This window comes from Eubalaena glacialis, chromosome 13 (genome assembly GCF_028564815.1).
Source record: "Eubalaena glacialis isolate mEubGla1 chromosome 13, mEubGla1.1.hap2.+ XY, whole genome shotgun sequence".
Taxonomy (NCBI): domain Eukaryota; kingdom Metazoa; phylum Chordata; class Mammalia; order Artiodactyla; family Balaenidae; genus Eubalaena; species Eubalaena glacialis.
Window position 1 is genome coordinate 64573296 of NC_083728.1, and position 23584 is coordinate 64596879.

At 36.7% G+C, this 23584-nt stretch overlaps 1 protein-coding gene across 1 annotated transcript in view; it reads left to right on the top strand.

Moving 5' to 3' along the window:
* The window catches only part of ATF7IP2 (activating transcription factor 7 interacting protein 2), a 59667-nt gene extending 37844 nt beyond the window's left edge, over window positions 1–21823 (top strand). The window contains exons 8-12 of the mRNA XM_061208974.1: window positions 3565–3635; window positions 4739–4800; window positions 5247–5307; window positions 20722–20807; window positions 21410–21823. Coding sequence (XP_061064957.1) covers window positions 3565–3635; window positions 4739–4800; window positions 5247–5307; window positions 20722–20807; window positions 21410–21823 — 694 coding nt within the window. The remainder of the gene's footprint in view (window positions 1–3564; window positions 3636–4738; window positions 4801–5246; window positions 5308–20721; window positions 20808–21409) is intronic.
* Window positions 21824–23584: the final 1761 nt, after the last annotated feature.

The window sequence follows — 23584 nt, forward strand, 5'->3', positions numbered from 1 at the left end:
ACTACTTGTGAAGCAGTATAGTATTATCTGACAATTGACTTGGATTAGTTATCAATGTGTATTGCAAACTCTGGGGCAACCACTAAATACAGAAGTATAGTTTGCTAAGAAAGGAGAGAAAATGGAATCATATAAAATGTAGTTTTATTCATAATTGCCAAAACTTGGAAGCAACCAGGATGTCCTTCAGTAAGTGAATGGGTAAACAAATGTGGTAGAGGGTTGGCCAAAGTTTCCATCGGTTTTTAAGTAAAAATAAAAGAAACATTTTTCATATTCACCAAGAACTTTGTTGAACAACATATTCACCTTTTTGTTCCACTACCTTCTGACATTTTTCAGGCAACTTCATAATTCCATCTTCCCAAAACTTGTTACCTTTTTGAGCAAAGAACTGTTCCAGGTGCCTTTTACAGTCTTCCAGGGAATTGAAATTTTTTCCATTAAGAGAATTTTGTAAAGACTGAAATAAATGGAAATCCAAGGGTGCAATGTCTGGTGAATACAGCAGATGAATCAGAACTTCCCAGCCAAGCTGTAACAGTTTTTGCCTGGTCATCAAAGAAACATGTGGACTTGCGTTACCCTGATGGAAGATTATGCATTTTCTGTTGACTAATTCCGGATGCTTTTCATCGAGTACTGCTTTCATTTGGTCTAATTGGGAGCAGTACTTGTTGGAATTAATTGTTTGGTTTTTCCGGAAGGAGCTCACAATAGAGGACTCCCTTCCAATCCTACCATATACACAACATCACATTCTTTGGTTGAAGACCGACCTTTGGTGTGGTTGGTCGTGGTTCATTTCATTTGCCCCATGATCTCTTCCATCCGCATTGTTGTACAGTATCCACTTTTCATCACCCGTCACAATTTGTTTTTAAAATGGAATGTTTTCATTATGTTTCAGTAGAGAATTGCATGTGGAAATGCGGTCAAGAAGTTTTTTTTTGCTTAACTTATGTGGAACCCAAACATCAAAGCGATTAACATAACCAAGCTGGTGCAAACGATTTTCAACGCTTGATATATTTTGAGTGTGTCGGCTATCTCTTGCCTGGCATAACGTTAATTGTTCTCAATTAATGTCTTGATTTGATCTCTATCAACTTCAACTGGTCTACCCAACCATGGAGCATCGTGCAGCAAGAAAATCTCCAGCACGAAACTTTGCAAACCACTTTTGACATGTTCGATCAGTCATAGCACCTTCTCCATACACTGCACAAATCTTTTTTTGCATTTCAGTTGCAAATAATAAAGCATAATGTGCTGAAAATGTTGCTTTTTTCTTCCATCCTCAATATCAAAATGACTTCACATAAATTTACCAATTTTGATAAGTTTTTTTAAATTCATGCTGATATGGCAGCTGACACAATACAGTCTAACAAAATTGTTTTGAATGAAGTTAAAGACAGCTAAGCACTACTAGATCCATCTTACGGAAAAAAACGAACAAACGTTTTGGCCAACCCAGTACATTCAGGCAATGGAATACTGTTTAGTGCTAAAAAAAGAAATGAGCTATCAAGCTATGAAAAGACATGGAGGAAACTTAAATGCATATTATTAAGGGAAAGAAGCCAATCTGAGAAGGCTGTGTACTGTATGATTTCAACTATATGACATTCTAGAAAAGGCAAAACTGTGGAAATAGTAAAAAGATCAAATGTTGCCAGAGGTTGGTGGGGAGGCATGAATAGGCAGAGCACTGGGGATTTTTAAGGCAGTGAAACTATTTTATATTATACTGTAATGGTGGATACATGTCATTACATATTTGTCAAAATCCACAGAATGTCCTAACACTAAGAGTGAATGTTATTGTAAACTATGAACTTTGGGGGTAATGATATTGTTAACGTAGTTTCATCAGTTGTAACGAGTACCCACTGGTAAAGGATTTTGTGGGAGGTTGTGTGTGGGAGGGATAGGGGGTATATGAGAAAACGCTGTAGTCAATTTTGCTGTAAACCTAAAGCTGCTGTAAAAAAAAAACCCAGTTATTTAATAATTTTTAAAAGTACAAAATATTGCTGAGAAAAATTAATGGAGATATAAATATATGGTGAGATATGCCATGTTTACAAATCAGAAAATTCATTGTTAATGTCACTTCACCCAAATTTTTTTGTATATTTAATGCACCCTTAAACAAAATCATGGCATCCTTTTCTGTAGAAAGTAACAAACTAATCATAAACTTGTATGAAATGCAAAAGACCCAGAAGGTGAAAACAGTGTTATAAAAGAACAACGTTGGAAGACATACACTACCTGAGTTCAAGACTTACTATAAAGCTATAGTAATTAAGAGAATGGTGTTGGCATAAGGATAGAAATATAAATCAATGGACAAATTAGAGAGTATATATAGAGTCCATTGGTTTTCAGCAAAGATGCCAAGGTAATTTAATGGGGAAGAGAGAGTTGTTTCAACAACTGTTGCTGGAATAACCAGAGGGGAAAAGTGAACCTCAACTCTTACACCATACACAAAAATAACTTGAAATGGATCATAGACCAAATACAAAGGCTAAAAATTAAAAACATCTATAAGAAAATGGTACAACCCTGTGTATAGAAAATTCATGTAGCAAATGAAATGGGCTTACTGAAATTTGTGTCAAGGTTTTCTTAACAAAAATTCTGATTTTAAATGTCAAATTCAAAAAAGTGGAGTCGGGGTCAAATGGTAGCAAAAGACAGTCTCATGACTCAGAATATTCTGTAACCATAATCAGCATCATTTATCATCATTGCCTCAGTTTAGTAAATGCATAGTAAATATTGCTACTATAGTGATATAATGTAGAGTAGTGGCAGAATTAATTTTTTAATATCTTTATTTTTTATAGTTCTACATCAGTAACAAAGTTTTAATCAGTTTCTTTTATACATTGTTTCATTTTCAAGAAGGCAAGTATATGTGCTAGAGTGACTTTTGTATATTTTGTACATTTATATATGTTGAATACTTACAGTTCATACATTTGGATTTATTGTAAATGGATTTCTATTAAGTTTTTTTTTAATAAATTTATTTTATTTATTTTTGGCTGCATTGGGTCTTTCGTTGCTATGCGCAGGCTTTCTTTAGTTGCGGCGAGTGGGGGCTACTCTTCGTTGCAGTGCACGGGCGTCTCATTGCAGTGGCTTCTCTTGTTGTGAAGCACGGGCTCCAGGTGTGCAGGCTTCAGTAGTTGTGGCACATGGGCTTAGTTGCTCCGCGGCATGTGGAATCTTCCCGGACCAGGGCTCGAACCTGTGTCCCCTGCATTGGCAGGTGGATTCTTAACCACTGCGCCACCAGGGAAGCCCTCTACTAAGTTTTAAGGGTCTGTGTTTATTGTATATCATGAACTTTTGGTCATATAAATAATTGGCTATACACAGGGTTTCTTGGGTACTTGGTTTTATCATTTTCATTCCACATCCTCCCCATTGTTAGATTAAAACATATCAGTTATGAAATGTTAAATTAGAAGAATTAAAACCATTGATTGCACGTCTCAGCATAATCACATTTATTTTATTTATTTATTTATTTATTTATTTCAGTAATGATGATATCATATTGATTTCTGTGGAAGGTCCTAATTTGACAACTCCAATTACATCAGATCCAACAGGTATCTTAAAATATGACCTATCAAATCAGAAAGCCTCAAATCAGTATTTGTTTAAAATAGAGAATTGAATATTATCTTTTAATAAAATAAAAGTTTTAATTCTGCTCTCAAAAATGTTTAATTTATATCTGTGATTAATATTACCTGAGTAAATCAGTGATTGCTTAATAAAATTGAGGTTTCTTATTAACCTTGTGTTTATCAATTTATGGCCTTTTGTTTCTTTACTGTGTTTAATGGCTTTGTAAATTATAAAACTACTTACCTTTCATATCCGTTATTTGTACCTGTTTACTCTGGTCTTGTTGCTGATAGTGATGGTTTATTTTTTGTTTGTCTTTTGTTTTATCGAGTTAAAGTCTACTTAAGATTTAAAGTTTGGCTAATCTTTAGTATCTTTGATTTTTTTAAACTTTTAAAAATAATACTTCTGTTACTCTTTAGAGTTTCTCATTACACTTAATGTAAAAATCTTTAACCTTAGATTTCCAATAAATTTCCTTTCCCTTAAAATAGCTATCTTTTTTGGCTCATAATTTCTCCTTCAAAATTCCTCATTTCCTTTTCATTTTTACTATATATTAGAGAGTTTAATTTGCATCTTAATTTCAGAAAGCTTTGTCTGCACTTATATAGCTACTTAATTGCCACCATGATTTGGGCTGTTAACATTGTAAATCAAATAGTTAAGGGATATTAAGCATTTATCTGAGGCTTTTACTGGTTCTGTGAAGAATCCTCCTCAGCCATGTCAGGTGGTCTAGTCTAAAGATACTATGAATAAAAAATGTGTAAATTTCCAAGTTATTTCCTCAAATGCTATAGTAGTTTACAGATAGATACTCAAAAAAGAGTTACTAATATAGCTGTAAAGTTACAGAACGAAAAAATCTTTTGAACCAAAATTAGAGTTTGCTTTTTTTGGACTGGTTCATTGGTTTTTGGAATAAGTAAAGTCGATTGAGTTACATTTTTTATGATTATATAATGGTTAATTAGCATCCCCATTATTATTGTTTCAGCATTCACATATTACAAAGTCCATAAATATTTAATAGTTAATAAACTTGTCAAATGTTCATATTTTAATAATTTTCTTTCAGATACTGGAAAAATTACATCAGGAAATTCTAACAGTTCACCTGATGCTGAAACTGAAGCTATGGTAGGTACTACATATTGTCTCTGAATATTGTTTATTTGAATATGTTAGTTCTAGGAGCTTTAGTGTTGCTACCTGTTGGATGACTCATCTTTCTCGTTCATTCTTTGGGAGATTCATTCTCTGAGAAATTAATGTCTCCTAGTTAGTGTGACCAGGTTCCAGTCCAGCTTAAACATTAAAAAGCAAACAGCTAATGATAAACATATTTCACAACCATATTTATTACCAAATTAACTCATTTAGACTCTGCTTAGTTATATTCACAGAAACCATATAGCATTTCACGAGCTTCTCTTTCATAGTAGAGTTAAATTAAGCTGTAAGACTTTTAGAATGTTCAGTCTCTAGCTTCTAAATGGTAATTTTAAATGATATGTGTTTTATTTTTAAAAAACATTTTCTGTTGAGGCAGTCTTATTTTTTTAACAACTTTTCAGGCTAAAGAGAAGAAGAAACTTGATTCTGTGATTGATCTAACGAAAGAAGGCCTGTCAAACTGCAACACAGGTAAAGGATTTGTCTTTTTCAAGAAAGAGGGAAGGGTAACAACTCAAAATACATTTGACACATTTATGAAGTTTTTTTGTGTGTGTTAGTGTGTGTATTTAGTAGCTCTATGCAGTTTTATCACGTGTGTAGATTTATGTAACTGCCACCACACTCAAATTATACAACTGTTCTATCACTACAAGGTTCCCTCATGCTATCCCTTTATAGGATGTTTTTTAGAGTTTGCTCCCAGTCCCTAAACCCTGGCAACCACTAATCTGTTCCTCACTATTATAATTATATGTTGTTTCATGGATGTTATATAAATGTGATATAATATGTATCCTTCTGATATTGGCTTCTTTCCCTTAGCTTAATTTCCCCCAAGGGTCATCCAAGTTGTTCAGTAACTATTCCTTTTTATTGCTGAGTAGCATTCCATGGTGTGGATGTGTAATAGTTTATCCGTTCACTCACTGAAAGACATCTGGGTTGCTTGGGACTATTAGAAATCTCTTTTCTACCTGTGAGACACACCTTTTTTCCTTAACCATAGCAATACTGGCTGTGAGAGGATGCTAGGGCATAACATGAAAATGCAGAGGGAGAGTGACAGCAGTGCCCTCTTTCTCAGATTTAAACAAAAAGAAGTAAAATAGAGTCTTCTGGGGCTGGTAATCAATCATAAGGTTTCATCTCTTAATTGCACTTGAATGTTTATGGTACTCTTTTGATGAAATATTTGATTCCACTTATTAGCATTAGTAAATTAATATTAAAAAATGGAGATTACTACAGGAACTATATAGTCCAGTTCATTCTCCAATCTCAGCTGTGGATCCAAACAAAGGTTGGAACCATTGGAATCTTTAGGCACCCCATGATAGAATCAAAAAACCCTTCAGTTTCCAATTTCATGAAGATTAGAATGAATTAAAAAATGAAATTGGAGCCCATAATGAAGTATCATTAATGATTAACAATTTTAACATTAATTTTAAGGATTAAGATTACTAAATATTTTTTAAACTACACGATACAGGATTCGAGTTGCAGTAAAATAAAAACACAGATTCATTCAGTGCTTGATAAAATAAGTTATACCTGTAATGGGGTTGAGGGGGGCTTCACTTTGAAATCGAGCAGTTGGAAAGATAGATCATGCCAATTCATGATGCTAACTCACGATACTGTGAATGTGAATCTGTCTTGTAAAATGTTCAGTTCTGAATAAGGGTATAGTTAGTTAGTCAGATGAAACTTGGACTGTTTCTCATATTCCCAGGCTTGATGAATGGTATCACCAACTCATCCAGTTTCTCAAGCCAGAAGTAAGAGTCACTTTTGACTCATAGATATGCCTCTTTCCACTATGTAGTCAGCTTTCAAGCTCATCAGTTGTCTCCCGAAAAGCTAACAGATGTAGTCCATATATTTCCTTATTTCAGAATTCTATTATCTTTAGTCTATTGCCATAACTTAATAACTAATATTTCTGCCCTAACTTACTGCTTTTAATGAATCTTCTAAGTTGCCACTAAAATATTATTTCCTTATACAAATCTGGTTATGTTTTTGTCTTTAGGATAAAATCCAAATTCTTTAACAAGATATACAAAATTCTTAATGACTTGGACCCTGAAAACGTTTCTAGGTTTATCTTCTACAGATTCCTTACCTCTTCCTTAATGGCTTCTCAGTAGGTAGTGCTTCTTCTCTCCTTGCCATCACCACATATCCTGTTCTCTTTGCCAGGAATGCTCTCCCCTCTGTACCTCCCCAGGCTTGTCTGATGACCCCACTTCTCATCCTTCAATATTCAGTTTAGACACTTGTGACAAACTGTTCCGGCAGAAATTGTCATCTTTGCTCTCCTTACCCTTGGTATTTTGTGCATGCCTATATTATACCTTTATTTTATTGTTTCTATACATATCTGTTTTCCTAAAAGGACTTGAAATTCGTTTCAGCAGCATTAATGTTTTTATTAATCTGTACGTTTTCATCTTTTTAGCACAGTGCTTGGCACACAACATACGTTCCAAAAAAAAAGTTTGAATTAATGCAGATTTTCTACTAAATAGTTTTAAAAGAAATGTAAATTTATATACTGTGAATGGGAGTGTAAATTAATCTTTCTGGAAGACATTCTGTCAATATCAAAACTTTACAAATATGCAAGCCTTGTGACTCAATTCTTTGAATAGTTACCTGAAGAAAATATAGTATAGGGGAAATATGAAAATGTTCATTGCAGTACTATTCATGAAATATAAAACTTTGGAAACCCTTAAATTTCTAGGAGTAAGGAATTAATTACAAAAATTAGATTTATATGGTACAACCATATTCAACCATTAAAAATAATGTTGAGGAAGTATATGTATTGATGTAAACATGTTAATAATATAACAAGAGAAGTTATAAAAGTATATATGTAGAGTCATGGTGGAGTAAATGGGCTCAGACTTAACTTTTCTTCAGTAAACAAGTAGAAGACTAAACAAGATATAAGAAAAAAATTTTTAGATATTGCAGTACAGGACTGCAGTCCCTGAGAGAAGGGAAATGCATGAGATGAGCCCTATGGGCTGCCCCAGCTTTCTTCCTAGATTGCGGTGCACTGATGGAGATCCCAAGCAGAGAATGGCTGTCTTGCTGAGGTAAAGAGAGATTGGCATTCAGAGAGGCTGAGGCAACTGGAATGAGGGGAAGAGTACTATCAGACGAGGAAGCCACTCAGAGAAAGAGCTCCAAGAGGTTAGCATAGGAGTCCTTTTGAGTCTTTGCTGAAATATTAAGTCACACATGCAGAGTGAAGTTGCATGAGTCTGGGCAAAGAATGACCAAGGACCTTTACACTAAACAATTTCCAGAGCTCAAACAGCAGTGGGAAATGTTTCAGGTCTGACCAGCCATCATGGTAGATTCTTACTGAATATACAGGTGTAAACTCATCTTAGAGCAAAGGCAACTCTAGCATTGCCCTAATAAAACCGAACTCAGAATTCAACTCACAACCATGTAAAATTCATAATATCCATCCAATTTTAAAAAGTCACTCGAGATGTGAGGAAGAAAAATGGAATCCATAACCAGGAGAAAAATCAGTCACAGGAAACAAACTTAGAAATGACAGATGACAGAATTAACAGACAAGGACCTTAAAAGAACTGATAGAAGTACACTCAGAGATTTAAAGGAAAACATGAACATAATAAGAGAAATAAAAGATATAAAAGAGAACCAAATGAAATAAAAATACTTGAAGTTCAGTGGATGGAATAAATAGCTTATTAAACACCAGAGAAAGAAAAACAAATTGGTATACTGGGATAAATAGTACCTGACCATATAATTTGGAAAGAAACTATACAAATTAAAGAAAGAATATGAAAAGAAAAGAAAAAAGACTGGGAAAAAGGAATCAGACCTTTAGTAAACTGTGGGACAATATCAAGTGGTCTAACATACATGTATGGTCAAAAGTTTTACAAATTTAATGAAAAGTATGAGCCCACCATAACCAAGAACTTCAGTACTCTGCATGCAGGATAAATACAGAGAAAACCATATCAAGGAACATCATAATCAGTTCCTGAAAACCAGTGATTTAACAGCAACAACTTTAGAGCAATCAGAAAGACACCATATATATAGGATATATAGGGAAGAACAAAGAATGCACAGTTTTCTCAATTGGAACTATGCAAAACAAATCAAATGGCATTATTAAAAGGCTGGGGGAAAATAATTGTCAACCTAGAATTCTATATCCAGCTAATATATCTTACAAACATGAAAGCAAAATTAAGACTTCTGTTTATTAAGATAAACAAAAGTTGTTGCCAGCAGACCTTCACTGTCAAAAATAAAGGAAGTTCTTCAAGCAAAGGGAAAGTATCAGATGGAAAGTGGATCTACACAGAGGAATGTAACAGTATGTTGTGGAGTTTATAATTTATGTAGAAGCTAATGTATGCCAACAGTAGTGTGAAAGATGGTCAGAGGAATGGAAGTATGCTGGCTGTAAGGGTGTTACATTATGAGTAGTATAATGTTATTTGAGGATAGACTATACGTTATTAAAGATACTAGATACATACATACGGCAGTGCCTAGAGCAATATTTTTTTAAGTGCAAGTATGGCTGATAGACCAATAGTGGAGGTAAAATGGAATTTTTAAAATACTCAATCCAAGAGAAGGTGCAAAGAACAAATGACACTAAATAGAGAACAAATTACAGGATTGTAGATTTAAACCCAACCATATTGATAGCTAGAATAAGTATAGAGGGTCTAAACACTCCATTAAAAAGCACACATTGGGCTTCCCTGGTGGCGCAGTGGTTGAGAGTCTGCCTGCCAATGCAGGGGATACGGGTTCGAGCCCTGGTCTGGGGAGATCCCACATGCCGCGGAGTGGCTGGGCCCGTGAGCCACAATTACTGAGCCTGCGTGTCTGGAGCCTGTGCTCCGCAACGGGAGAGGCTGCTACAGTGAGAGGCCCACGCACCGCGATGAGGAGTGGCCCCCGCTCGCCGCAACTGGAGAAAGCCCTCGCGCAGAAACGATGACCCAACACAGCCAAAAATAAATAAATAAATAAATTAAAAAACAAATTTCTATGAGAACAAAGTTTAAAAAAAAAAAAAGCACACATTGTTGGACTGGATAACAAAACAAGACCCAACTATGTGACAACTACATGATGTACGTTAAATATAAATATATGGATAGGTTAAAGTTAAAAGGATGTAAGAAGATAAGCCATGCAAAAACATACAAACACTAATCATAAGAAAGCTAGAGTGACTATATTATTATCAGATAGACTTCAGAACAAGAAATATTACCAGGGATAAAGAAGGTTGTTTCATAACAGTAAAGCAATCATTTCATCAGAAAGACACACTAAACCTACGTTTATGCATATAATAGTAGAACTTCAAAATTCCTGATATAAAAACTGATTGGACTGAAATTGTAAGTAGACAATTATAATTGGAGGTTCCAACACTCCCTTCTCAGTAATCAATATAATATGTAGTCAGTAAAGTTTTGGAAGCCTGGGCAATACTATCAACCAACTTAACCTACTTGACATTTATAGAACACTCAAAGCCAGCCACAGAAGAATACACATTCATTCTAAGTGTATATGAAACATATCAGGTTCTGGACCATAAAACTAGTCTCAGTATATGTAAAAGTTTAGAGAACATACTCTGTATGATTACAGATACAATTAAATTAGTAATAACAGAAAGCTAGTTGGGAAATCCCTAGATATTTGGAAGCTAAAGATTACATTTCTAGATAACCCATGAGTCAAAGAAGAAATCAAAAGGAAAGTTTAAAAATATTTTGAACTGAATGAAAATGAAAACACAGCATATCAAAATCTGAGGAATGCAGCTAAAGCCATGGTTAGAAGGAAATTGCTAGCATTAAATGTCTATAGTAGGAAAAATGGAAAGTCTAAAATGAATAATCTAAGATTCTGCATTAAGATGCTAGGATAAAAAGAACAAATTAAACCCAGAGCAAGTAGATGACACTTCACTAGAGAAGATATGGGGATGGCAAATAAACACAAGACATCCTCAACATTGTTATTCATTAGGGAAGTTAAGACCACAATGAGATACCACAACACATCCACTAAAATGGCTAAAATGAAAACAACTGAAAATATACAAAGTGTCGGTGAGTATGTGGAGTGACCTGGAATTATCATGTTTTGCTGGTAGGAGTGTAAAATGGTGAAACCACTTTGGAAGTGGTCTGGCAGTTTCTCAAAACATTAGCTATATTCTTAGCAAATGACACTATTATTCCACCTTTAGGTATTTATCCAAGACAAATGAAAACCTACATCTACACAAAGACTTTTACACAAATGTTCATAGCAACTTTATTCATAATAGCACTGAACTATAAACAGTCCAAATGTCCATCAATAGATAAATAGGTTGTGGCATATCTATCTCTACAGCTAAGTATTACTCAACAATAAAAATGAACAAAATATTATTATATGCAACAACATTGATGAATCTCAGAAACAAAATGTTGGGCAAAAGAATTGTACATACTGTGTGATTTGCTTTATGTCAAATTCTAGAAAAGGCCAATCTAATCTTTAGTGACAACAGACCTGTGGTTTCATGGGGCCAGCGGTGAGAGAGGGATTGAGAATGTTACCAAGACCAAGTTCATACTGCTCGCTGCACAACAGGCCAATAAATCGAGAGATGAGTTGTTGGGTCAAGGAATGGCGACAGCAGATGGAGAAGATGGTGGACTAGTGTCCCAAAGAACCATCTTCTCCAAATTAGAATTCAGGCTCCTTTTATACTAAAAGAGGAAGGGTGTGTGGTTGGTTGCTGCAAACTTCTTGGGGCTGGAATCCTTTTTTCTTGGCAGCTAGCTGTCCACGTAGGTCATTTCACAATGTTGCTATAAACCTCCAACAAGACAAATGTTATTCTCTGTTCTACAACTTTTTATCTCTATTTAAATGGATAAGTGTTACACCTTTTAAGGTCAGGGCCTTGAGAAGGAGCTATCCTGTGTATTTCAGGCTACCAGCAACATTTTTAACTTGTAGCAAAAGCAATAGAATACAAAGGTTAAAGTAAAACAAACAGATCCAATGTGGAGTCAGATTTGTTCTTCCATATTACCAGAAGGGACACTATTTGGGGTAATAAAAACATTCTGTCTTGATTTTGGTGGTGGTATCACAACTGTACATTTGTCAAAACCCAAAGAATGGCACATTTAAAATGGGTACATTTGGGGGACTTCCCTGGTGGTCCAGTGGTTAAGACTTCACCTTCCAATGCAGGGGGTGTGGGTTTGATCTCTGGTTGGGGAGCTAAGATCCCACATGCCTTGGGGCCAAAAAACCAAAACATAAAACAGAAGCAATATTGTAACAAATTTAGTAAAGACTTTAAAAATGGTCCACATCATGGAAGCAACCTAAGTGTCCATCGACAGATGAATGGATAAAGATGTGGCACATATATACAATGGAATATTACTCAGCCATAAAAAGAAACGAAATTGAGTTATTTGTAGTGAGGTGGATGGACCTAGAGTCTCATACAGAGTGAAGTAAGTCAGAAAGAGAAAAACAAATACCGCATGCTAACACATATATATGGAATCTAAAAAAAAACAAAAAATGGTTCTGAAGAAATTAGGGGCAAGACAGGAATAAAGATGCAGACGTAGAGAATGAACTTGAGGACATGGGGAGGGGGAAGGGTAAGCTGGGACAAAGTGAGAGAGTGGCATGGACATATATACACTACCAAATGTAAAATAGCTAGCTAGTGGGAAGCAGCCACATAGCACAGGGAGATCAGCTCGTTGCTTTGTGTCCACCTAGAGGGCTGGGATAGGGAGGGTGGGAGGGAGACAAAAGAGGGAGGAGATATGGGGATATATGTATATGTATAGCTGACTCACTTTGTTATACAGCAGAAACTAACACACCATTGTAAAGCAATTATACTCCAATAAAGATGTTAAAAAAAAAAAAAGGTCCACACCAAAAAAATCTAAAAAAATAAAATGGGTACATTTTATTGTATGTAAGTTATATCTGAATAGTTAATTTTTAAATACAAACTTTAAAAATCATGTCTATAATGTAAATATTTACATAAGTGAACATGCGTCTACATGTGCATATACATGCAGCAAAGGATCTGAAAGGTCAAACACCAAAGTGGTAAGTTGAGACCAGAGGCCACAATTCTCATGTAGCAGTTTAATGAGGAGGAACCTTAAAATAATCGGGTACTGGCTCCTGTTGCTTTGAGAATACAAAGTGCTAAAGTAACCATTCCTGGGACTTCCCTGGTGGCGCAGTGGTTAAGAATCCACCTGCCAATGCTGGGGACACAGGTTCGATCCCTGGTCCGGGAAGATCCCACATTGCCGCGGAGCAACTAAGCCTGTGCACAACTACTGAGCCTGTGTTCTAGAGCCCGTGTGTCACAACTACTGAGCCCACGTGCTGCAGCTACTGAAGCCTGCGCGCCTAGAGCCTGTGCTTCACAACAAGAGAAGCCACCGTAATGAGAAGCCCACGCACCACAACAAAGAGTAGCCCCCACTCACTGCAACTAGAGAAAGCCTGCGTGCAGCAACCAAGACCCAACACAGCCAAAAAAATAAAATAAATTTTAAAAAAGTAACAATTACTCATTTTCATATAGATAAGGATAAAAGCTGCAGAGTATTTACAAGACATTAACATTGGTGACACAAAGGATCTAAACGTAAACTGGTTTGGGATAAAAGTCCTGTTTTGTCTCTTATAAAGTTGAGTTTCTGTCTTAGCCTGTTTTAATTTGCCAAGGGCTTGTTGACTTACTACCTTGAAAGAAGGAATGTTAGTTATGGGAAGTTATATCTATTAGAATTTTTTTTTGTATGAAACTGTTCACTTGAAAATTTAAAGGAGGTTATTTGTATCAGCTCTTGTGCATTGATTAACCTGCAGATTATGATTTCACAAATCTAGTTCTAATTAACAAACCAGTTAAAAAGGGTGTATAGATTCTCTTACAATTTGTAATTTTTAAAATTTATTTCTTATACAGCAGGTTCTTATTAGTTATCTGTTTTATACATATTAGTGTATATATGTCAATCCCAATCTCCCAGTTCATCCCACCACCCCCCCCCCCACTTTCCCCCCTTGGTGTCCATAGGTTTGTTCTCTACATCTGTGTCTCTATTTCTGTCTTGCAAACAGGTTCATCTGTACCATTTTTCTAGATTCCACATATATGCGTTAATATATGATATTTGTTTTTCTCTTTCTGACTTACTTCACTCTGTATGACAGTCTCTAGGTCCATCCATGTCTCTACAAATGACCCAATTTCATTCCTTTTTATGGCTGAGTAATATTCCATTGTATATATGTACCACATCTTCTTTATCCATTCATCTGTTGATGGGCATTTAGGTTGCTTCTGTGACCTGGCTATTGTAAATAGTGCTGCAGTGAACATTGGGGTGCATGTTTCTTTTTGACTTATGGTTTTCTCTGGGTATATGCCCAGTAGTGGGATTGCTGGGTCATATGGTAATTCTATTTTTAGTTTTCTAAGGAACCTCCATACTGTTCTCCATAGTGGCTGTATCAATTTACATTCCCACCAACAGTGCAAGAGGGTTCCCTTTTCTCCACACCCTCTGCAGCATTTGTTGTTTGTAGATTTTCTGATGATGCCCATTCTAACTGGTGGAGGTGATACCTCACTGTAGTTTTGACTTGCATTTCTCTAATGATTAGTGATGTTGAGCAGCTTTTCATGTGCCTGTTGGCCATCTGTATGTCTTCTTTGGAGAGATGTCTATTTAGGTCTTCTGCCCATTTTTTTATTGGGTTGTTTGTTTTTTTAACATTGAGCTGCATGAGCTGTTTATATATTTTGGAGATTAATCCTTTGTCCGTTGGTTCGTTTTCAAATATTTTCTCCTACTCTGAGGGTTCTTTTCATTTTGTTTATAGTTCCCTTTGCTGTGCAAAAGCTTTTAAGTTTCATTAGGTCCCATTTGTTTATTTTTGTTTTTATTTCCATTACTCTAGGAAGTGGGTCAAAAAAGATCTTGCTGTGATTTATGTCAAAGAGTGTTCTTCCTATGTTTTCCTCTAAGAGTTTTATAGTGTCCAGTCTTACATTTAGGTCTTTAATCCATTTTGAGTTTGTTTTTGTGTATGGTGTTAGGGAGTGTTCTAATTTCATTCTTTTACGTGTAGCTGTCCAGTTTTCCCAGCACTACTTATTGAAGAGGCTGTCTTTTCTCAGTTGTATATTCTTGCCTCCTTTGTCATAGATTAGTTGACCATAGGTGTGTGGGTTTATCTCTGGGCTTTCTATCCTGTTCCGTTGAACTATATTTCTGTTTTTGTGCCAGTACCATATTGTCTTGATTACTGTAGCTTTGTAGTATAATCTGAAGTCAGGGAGTCTGATTCCTCCTGCTACATTTTATTCCCTCAAGACTGCTTTGGCTCTTCAGGGTCCTTTGTGTCTCCATACACATTTTAAGATTTTTTGTTCTAGTTCTGTAAAAAATGTCACTGGTAATTTGATAGGGATTGCATTGATTCTGTAGATTGCTTTGAGTAGTATAGTCATTTTCACACTATTGATTCTTCCAATCCAAGCACATGGTATATAGCTCTCCATCTGTTTGTGTCATCTTTGATTTCTTTCATCAGTGTCTTATAGTTTTCTGAGTACAGGTCTTTTACCTCCTTAGGTAGGTTTATTCCTAGGTATTTTATCCTTTTTGTTGCAATGGTGAACGGGATTGTTTCCTTAATTTCTCTTTCTGATCTTTTGTTGTTAGTGTATAGGAATGCAAGAGATTTCTTTGCATTAATTTTGTATCCTGCAACTTTACCGAATTCATTGATTAGCTCTAGTAGTTTTCTGGTGGCATCGTTAGGATTCTCTATGTTAGTATCATGTCATCTGCAGGCAGTGACAGTTTTACTTTTTTCTTCCAATTTGTATTCCTTTTATTTATTTTTCTTCTCTGACTGCTGTGTCTAGGACTTCCAAAACTATGTTGAATAATAGTGGCGAGAGTGGACATACATTTCTTGTTCCTCATCTTAGAGGAAATGCTTTCTGTTTTTCACCATTGAGAATGATGTTTGCTGTGGGTTTGTTGTATATGGCCTTTATTATGTTGAGTTTCCTTCTATGCCCACTTTCTGGAGAGTTTTTATCATAAATGGGTGTTGAATTTTGTCAAAAGCTTTTTCTACATCTATTGAGATCATATGGTTTTTATTCAATTTGTTAATATGGTGTATCATACTGGTTGATATGCCTATATTGAAGAATCCTTGCATCCCTGTGATAAATCCCACTTGATCATGGTGTATGATCCTTTTAATTTGTTGTTGGATTCTGTTTGCTAGTATTTTGTTGAGGATTTTTGCATCTGTATTCATCAGTGATATTGGTCTGTAATTTTCTTTTTTTGTAGTATCTCTGGTTTTGGTATCAGGGTGATGGTGGCCTTGTAGAATGAGTTTGGGAGTGTTCCTTCCCCTGCAGTTTTTTGGAAGAGTTTGAGAAGGATGGGTTTTAGCTCTTCTCTAAATGTTTGATAGAATTCACCTGTGAAGCCATCTGGTCCTGGACAGTCCTGGGCTTTGGTTTATTGGAAGAGTTTTAATCACAGTTTCAATTTCATTACTTGTGATTGGTCTGTTCATATTTTCTATTTCTTCCTGGTTCGGTTTTGGAAGGTTATATCTTTCTAAGAATTTGTCCATTTCTTCCACGTTGTCCATTTTATTGGCACAGAGTTGCTTGTAGTAGTCGCTTATGATACTTTATATTTCTGCGATGTCCGTTGTAACTTCTCCTTTTTCATTTCTAATTTTATTGATTTGAGTCCTCTCCCTCTTTTTCTTGTTGAGTCTGGCTAAAGGTTTATCAATTTTATTTATCTTCTCAAAGAACCAGCTTTTAGTTTTATTGATCTTTGCTATTGTTTTCTTTGTTTCTATTTCATTTATTTCTGCTCTGATCTTTATGATTTCTTTCCTTCTACTAATTTTGTGTTTTGTTTGTTCTTCTTTCTCTAGTTCCTTTAGGTGTAAGGTTAGATTGTTTGAGATTTTTCTTGTTTCTTGAGGTAGGATTGTATTGCTATAAACTTCCCTCTTAGAACTGCTTTTGCTGCATCCCATAGGTTTTGGATCGTCGTGTTTTCATTGTCATTTGTCTCTAGGTATTTTTTGATTTCCTCTTTGATTTCTTCAGTGATCTCTTGGTTATTTAGTAACGTATTGTTTTTCCTCCATGTGTTTGTGTTTTTTTACGTTTTTTTCCCTGTAATTTATTTCTAATCTCAAAGCATTGTGGTTGGAAAAGATGTTTGATATGATTTCAATTTTCTTAAATTTACCAAGCCTTGATTTGTGACCCAAGATGTGATCTATCCTGGAGAATGTTCTGTGTGCACTTGAGAAGAAAGTGTAATCTGCTGTTTTTGGATGGAATGTCCTATAAATATCAATTAAATCTATCTGGTCTAATGTGTCATGTAAAGCTTGTGTTTCCTTATTAATTTTCTGTCTGGATCTGTCCATTGGTGTAAGTGAGGTGTTAAAGTCCCTCACTATTATTGTGTTACTATCAATTTCCTCTTTTATAGGTGTTAGCAGTTGCCTTATGTATTGAGGTGCTCCTATGTTGGGTGCATATATATTTATAATTGTTATATCTTCTTCTTGGATTAATCCCTTGATCGTTATGTAGTGTCCTTCCTTGTCTCTTGTAACATTCTTTATTTTAAAGTCTGTTTTATCTGATATGAGTATTGCTGCTCCAGCTTTCTTTTGATTTCCATTTGCATGGAATATCTTTTTCCATCCCCTCACTTTCAGTCTGTGTGTGTCCCTAGGTCTGAAGTGGGTCTCTTGAAGACAGCATATATATGGGTCTTGTTTTTGTATCCATTCAGTGAGCCTGTGTCTTTTGGTTGGAGCATTTAATCCATTCACGTTTAAGGTAATTATTGATATGTATGTTCCTATTATCATTTTCTTAATTGTTATGGGTTTGTTTTTGTAGGTCCTTTTCTTCTCTTGTGTTTCCCACTTAGAGAAGTTCCTTTAGCATTTGTTGTAGAGCTGGTTTGGTGGTGCTGAATTCTCTTAGCTTTTGCTTGTCTGTAAAGCTTTTGATTTCTCCATTGAATCTGAAAGAGATCCTAGCCGGGTAGAGTAATCTTGGTTGTAGGTCTTCCCTTTCAACACTTTAAATGTATCATGCCACTGCCTTCTGGCTTGTAGAGTTTCTGCTGAGAAATCAGCTGTTAACCTTATGGGAGTTCCCTTGTATGTTGTCATTTTTCCCTTGTTGCTTTCAATAATTTTTCTTTGTCTTTAATTTTTGTCAGTTTGATTACTATGTGTCTCAGCATGTTTCTCCTTGGGTCTATCCTGCCTGGGACTCTCTGTGCTTCCTGGACTTGGCTGGCTATTTCCTTTCCCACGTTAGGGAAGTTTCCGACTGTAATCTCTTCAAACAGTTTCTCGGGTCCTTTCTGTCTTCTCCTTCTGGGACCCCTATAATGCGAATGTTGGTGCATTTAATGTTGTCCCAGAGGTCTCTTAGGCTGTCTTCATTTCTTTTCATTCTTTTTTCTTTATTTTGTTCCATGGCAGTGAATTCCACCATTCGTCTCCCAGGTCACTTATCTGTTCTTCTGCCTCAGTTATTCTGCTATTGATTCTTTCTAGTTTATTTTTCATTTCAGTTATTGTATTGTTCATCTCTGTTTGTTTGTTCTTTAATTCTTCTAAGTGTTTGTTCTTTAATTCTTCTAGGTCTTTATTAAACATTTCTTGCATCTTCTCGATCTTTGCCTCCATTCTTTTTCTAAGGTCCTGGATCATCTTCACTATCATTATTCTGAATTCTTTTTCTGGAAGGTTGCCTATCTCCACTTCATTTAGTTGTTTTTCTGGGGTTTTATCTTGTTTCTTCATCTGGTACATAGTCCTCTGCCTTTTCGTTTTGTCTGTCTTTCTGTGAATATGGTTTTCGTTCCACAGGCTGCAGAATTGTAATTCTTCTTGCTTCTGCTGTCTGCCCTCTGGTGGATGAGGCTATCTAAGAGGCTTGTGCAAGCTTCCTGATGGAAGGGACTGGTGGTGGGTAGAGCTGGGTGTTGCTCTGGTGGGCAGAGCTCAGTAAAACTTTAATCTGCTTGTCTGCTGATGGGTGGGGCCGGGTTTCCTCACTGTTGGTTGTTTGGCCTGAGGCAACCCAGCACTGGAGCCTACCCGGCTCTTTGATGGGGCTATTGGTGGACTCTGGGAGGGCTCATGCCAAGGAGTATTTCCCAGAACTTCTGCCAGTGTCCTTGTCCCCACGGTGAGCCACAGCCACCCCCCGCCTCTGCAGGAGACCCTTCAACACTAGCAGGTAGGTCTAGTCCAGTCTTCTGTGGGGTCACTGCTCCTTCCCCTGGGTCCTGATGTGCACACTACTTTGTGTGTGCCATCCAAGAGGGGAGTCTCTGTTTCCCCCAGTCCTGTTGAAGTTCTGCAATCAAATCCCACTAGCCTTCAAAGTCTGATTCTCTAGGAATTCCTCCTCCCATTGCCGGACCCCCAGGTTGGGAAGCCTGACGTGGGGCTCAGAACCTTCACTCCAGTGGGTGGTCTCCTGTGGTATAATTGTTCTCCAGTTTGTGAGTCACCCACCCAGCGGTTATGAGGTTTGATTTTATTGTGATTGCGCCCCTCCTACCGTCTCATTGCAGCTTCTCCTTTGTCTTTGGATGTGGGGTATCTTTTTTGGTGAGTTCCAGTGTCTTTCTGTTGATGAGTGTTCAGCAGTTAGTTGTGATTCCGCTGCTCTCGCAAGAGGGAGTGAGCACACATCCTTCTACTCTGCCATCTTGAACCAATCTCTCATGCATCGATTCTCTTACAATTAAAAGCGTAAAATCATTACCTTTACAAAAATGTTTTTTAACACCAGTAAATAAAGCGATTAATAAGTTATCTTTGAAACACAGTGCAGAATTTAATTATCCTTGTCAGTTAAAAGAAAAATACAAATAAAAAATTTTATTGGGGGAGATTCATAAAGTATGTTAAACAGTTATATCACTGCACACACAGTGGATTAAAAATAATTTTTGCTGCTTGTTAGATATGTTCAAACTTCTGAAATTTTTAGCTGTCTGGCCCTATTACTTTCCAACATGGAGCCCCTTTTCGTACCATCCCCATGATACTTTCCCCAGTTGTCCTCAACCATTCTTGCACCTACTAAACCTTCTTTCTCTCCCTCACACCCACATTTTCTCTATTTTCCTCCTTTTCTTCTTCTAACCATCTCTCTTTCTTCCATTCTCTCTTCTGTCTCTCCTCCTTCCCCCTCCCTTTCAACAGTCCACAATTGATGTCTAATTCCCTCTAGGCTACCATGGGATACCTCCAACCCCAGCCTGCATGAGTTTTAGTTTGAATTCCCAGGCCTTGTTGGTATCACACATTCTTATAGGATTGTAAACAGTTCTGTGTTTGCAAACATCCTTGTTGACCTAACAGAGCAAAATCTGCCTCTGAGACTGCTAAGCAGGAATTCCCTCTCCCATGAGTAATTTTTCCTAGTTCCCAGTTGCATCATGACATTAGTGTTTACCTTAAGTGAGGAATTTTTGTCACATTAAAGAAAAATTCTCTATATTTGATACCTTTGCGTATCAAAAGTTGTCTTCTTATTTCACAGTTTTATAATTTTAGTTCACATTTAATTACTACCCAAGATGTAAACTACTGTTTGCTTTAAAGGCTATGGGATTGATTATTGCAGATACATTTTACTTTTAAACCTTCTGTTGTTCACAGAAAGTCCAGAATCCATGCTTGAGTTACCTACGAAAGCTATTTCAATCTCAAAAGAGACAACCCCAGTGGCACAAAATGCAGCCCAGGTACTGATATGAAATGTTCTGTGAGGGATAGTCATTCCAAATTGAGTGGAAGTACCCATTTTATTCATAAAGAAACATTTGGGTTACATTTCATCTTAGAAAGCACTTTAATATGCTTTTTTAAATGTGCTATTGTGAGTCTACTTACTTACTCAATTAAAATAATTTAATTGAATTTTCCAGAAGCTACAGAATTAAAACAACTACATTTTTTTAGGCCAACAAATTGGAAAAGATTTTTAAGAGTAATAACCATTGTTGATGAAGGTGGATGGAAATGGGTGTTCTCCTACATTCACACTTTTCATGTTTGGGAACACAGGTTTGGAAATGAGATGGAATATTTCTCCAGAATGTCTGGGACCTAACCCATTCTGGATTAGTGATATTCCAGAGTGTAGAGATCTTAACTCTAAAAGAAGATTATGCTTGAAAGAAACTGGATCTGGCCTCACGTATCCTTGAAGCATCCTTTTGTTCTTATGATTTTGATAAATGGATTGAGGAATGGGAAATATATATTGTAGAACTGCAGTTGACCACTTAAAAAAAATCAGACCCCACCGATTCAGCTTGCTAAACTTTTTATAAATGTGTTTTAGGTTCTTGAGTCCTTTGAGCACCTGCCACCTCTCCCAGAACCACCACCACTACTACCCGAACTGGTAGACAAAATCCGAGACACACTTCCTCCCCAGAAGCCTGAGCTCAAAGTAAAACGGGTGCTGAGACCCAGGGGCATTGCCCTGACTTGGAACATAATCAAAATCAATCCCAAGTGTGCCCCCGTGGAAAGCTACCACCTCTTCCTGTGCCATGAGAACCCTAATAATAAGCTGATCTGGAAGAAAATTGGAGAAGTTAAAGCTTTACCACTCCCAATGGCCTGTACTTTATCTCAGTTTTTAGCTTCCAACAAATATTATTTTACTGTCCAGTCAAAAGACATTTTTGGGCGATATGGACCATTTTGTGATATAAAATCTGTTCCTGGGTTTTCTGAAAATCTTACCTAAAAGTAAGAAAAGTATTTGATAATTATATATTGTACTACATATTGTTTTTTCATACTTCAGTTGTTTACAATGTTTCTCTAATGCTATTCGATGTCTTAAAGGGCCAGTTCAGATTGTGAACCCTTTATACAGGGACAGTCCTCTTCCCTATGTTGTAAGTGGCCTCTAGTTTCATGAATTTCTGATTTGCATTCAATAAATACTTCCAATGGATATGTTCTAAGAAATACACTATCATGGACCCATGTCGCTAAGCTGTGTTAGGTACACTACGTTTAGTGACTGTGGAGCTACTGCTTCTATCAGAAGCCCTAGGATGTAAGCAACCACCATTTCCTCTCTTGAAAATCAGCTTTTGGTGACCTGCTTGTGGTCAGTATAGGTACGGGAAAATTCAGCTCTTTACTGAGGCCAGATCATCCTTGGGGTGCATCTCCACCAAGATTTTATGAAAATAGATGTCTTCCCATTCTGTTCAAATTCTAAGGGCTATTAATTTGTGCCCCTCCCTACTCCCCCCTTTTATTTCAGGCCATGTCAATCATTTAGGGAAATAGTCAAGGTTTTCCCGAAATCGGTTTGTATACTTACATACGTAATAAAACTAGTTAAACGTTGTGTGCTGTGTACACAAAAAATACAGTATCTCTTGTAAAATAAAAAATTACCCAACCTGCTATTTCAGTTGAGGAAAATGGAGTTGTCTGCCTTAGATTTAAGGCTTTAATTTGCTGATTCCCTAATGAGACCCTTTGCTTATTTCCTGGCTACCATCATTACTTACAACATAACACTAAGGGGCTCCCATAGATGTCCTGCTTACCTCTGTCTGAGGGAACACTGATGTGAGCTGTGGCTCCTACAAGTAGCCCAAGAAACTTGATGGGTGAGCAGACTGGGTAAGTGTAAGTCAGGCCCTGATGGGACAAACCGTGGATAAGTAATACTAGGACACTGAGAAAACAGAAAAATAACTGTTAGTGTGAAAGTCTGTTCAAGAGAGGCATTCTTTTCTGGTATATAGTGAAAGTTCAGGCCTTAGAGGCTCTGAGATTTAAAAAATTGAACAGGAATGGCTTTCCTTGGCATTTTGTGAATGCTGTCACATCTTCAGTCTTAAATAAAGATGTTATTTTTCAGTCTCCTGTGTCTACCTTTTAAAACATTATGACTGAAAGAGCCAAATTCTGAGCTGAATTTGAAGAGATGAGCCGCCCTCTGTGAGGCCCTGTTTCAGGCTCGGAGCCATGGAGGGTGTTCTGCAGCACAGGACAAGGCTTCACTTGAGGACGCCTGCACCCTTGGGCTGGCATCAACTAGCCATTCACTCACTAAGCGAAGCCCAAAGCCTTGATGCCACAACAAGACTTCAGTGTGCATCAGCAGAGCGAAACTGCATCCCAACCAGCAGATCTTCTGGAATATTGGTAGGTACACAAGTCTTAAGCAAAAGAGCTCTTCACAATAGTAGAATGAGGAGGAATGCTGATAGCAAGCAAGCATCTTACAGCTGGTGGCCCAGAAAGCATTAATGTTTCTTGCCTTTTGGAAGGGCAGGAGCAAGATCTTCACCTGTTACCTATCAGGGACACCAGAAGAGAACCGGCCTGAGAACAAGACCCAGGACTGTACAGTTACATAGTACAAGGTGAACACTCCACCTCCACCCAGGAAACGTTTCATGCGCTTTTGGTGGGAAACCTTTATGCCTCCTTTAAGCAATAGAACCAAACTCTTGATTGATAAGCTAAAATTGAATAT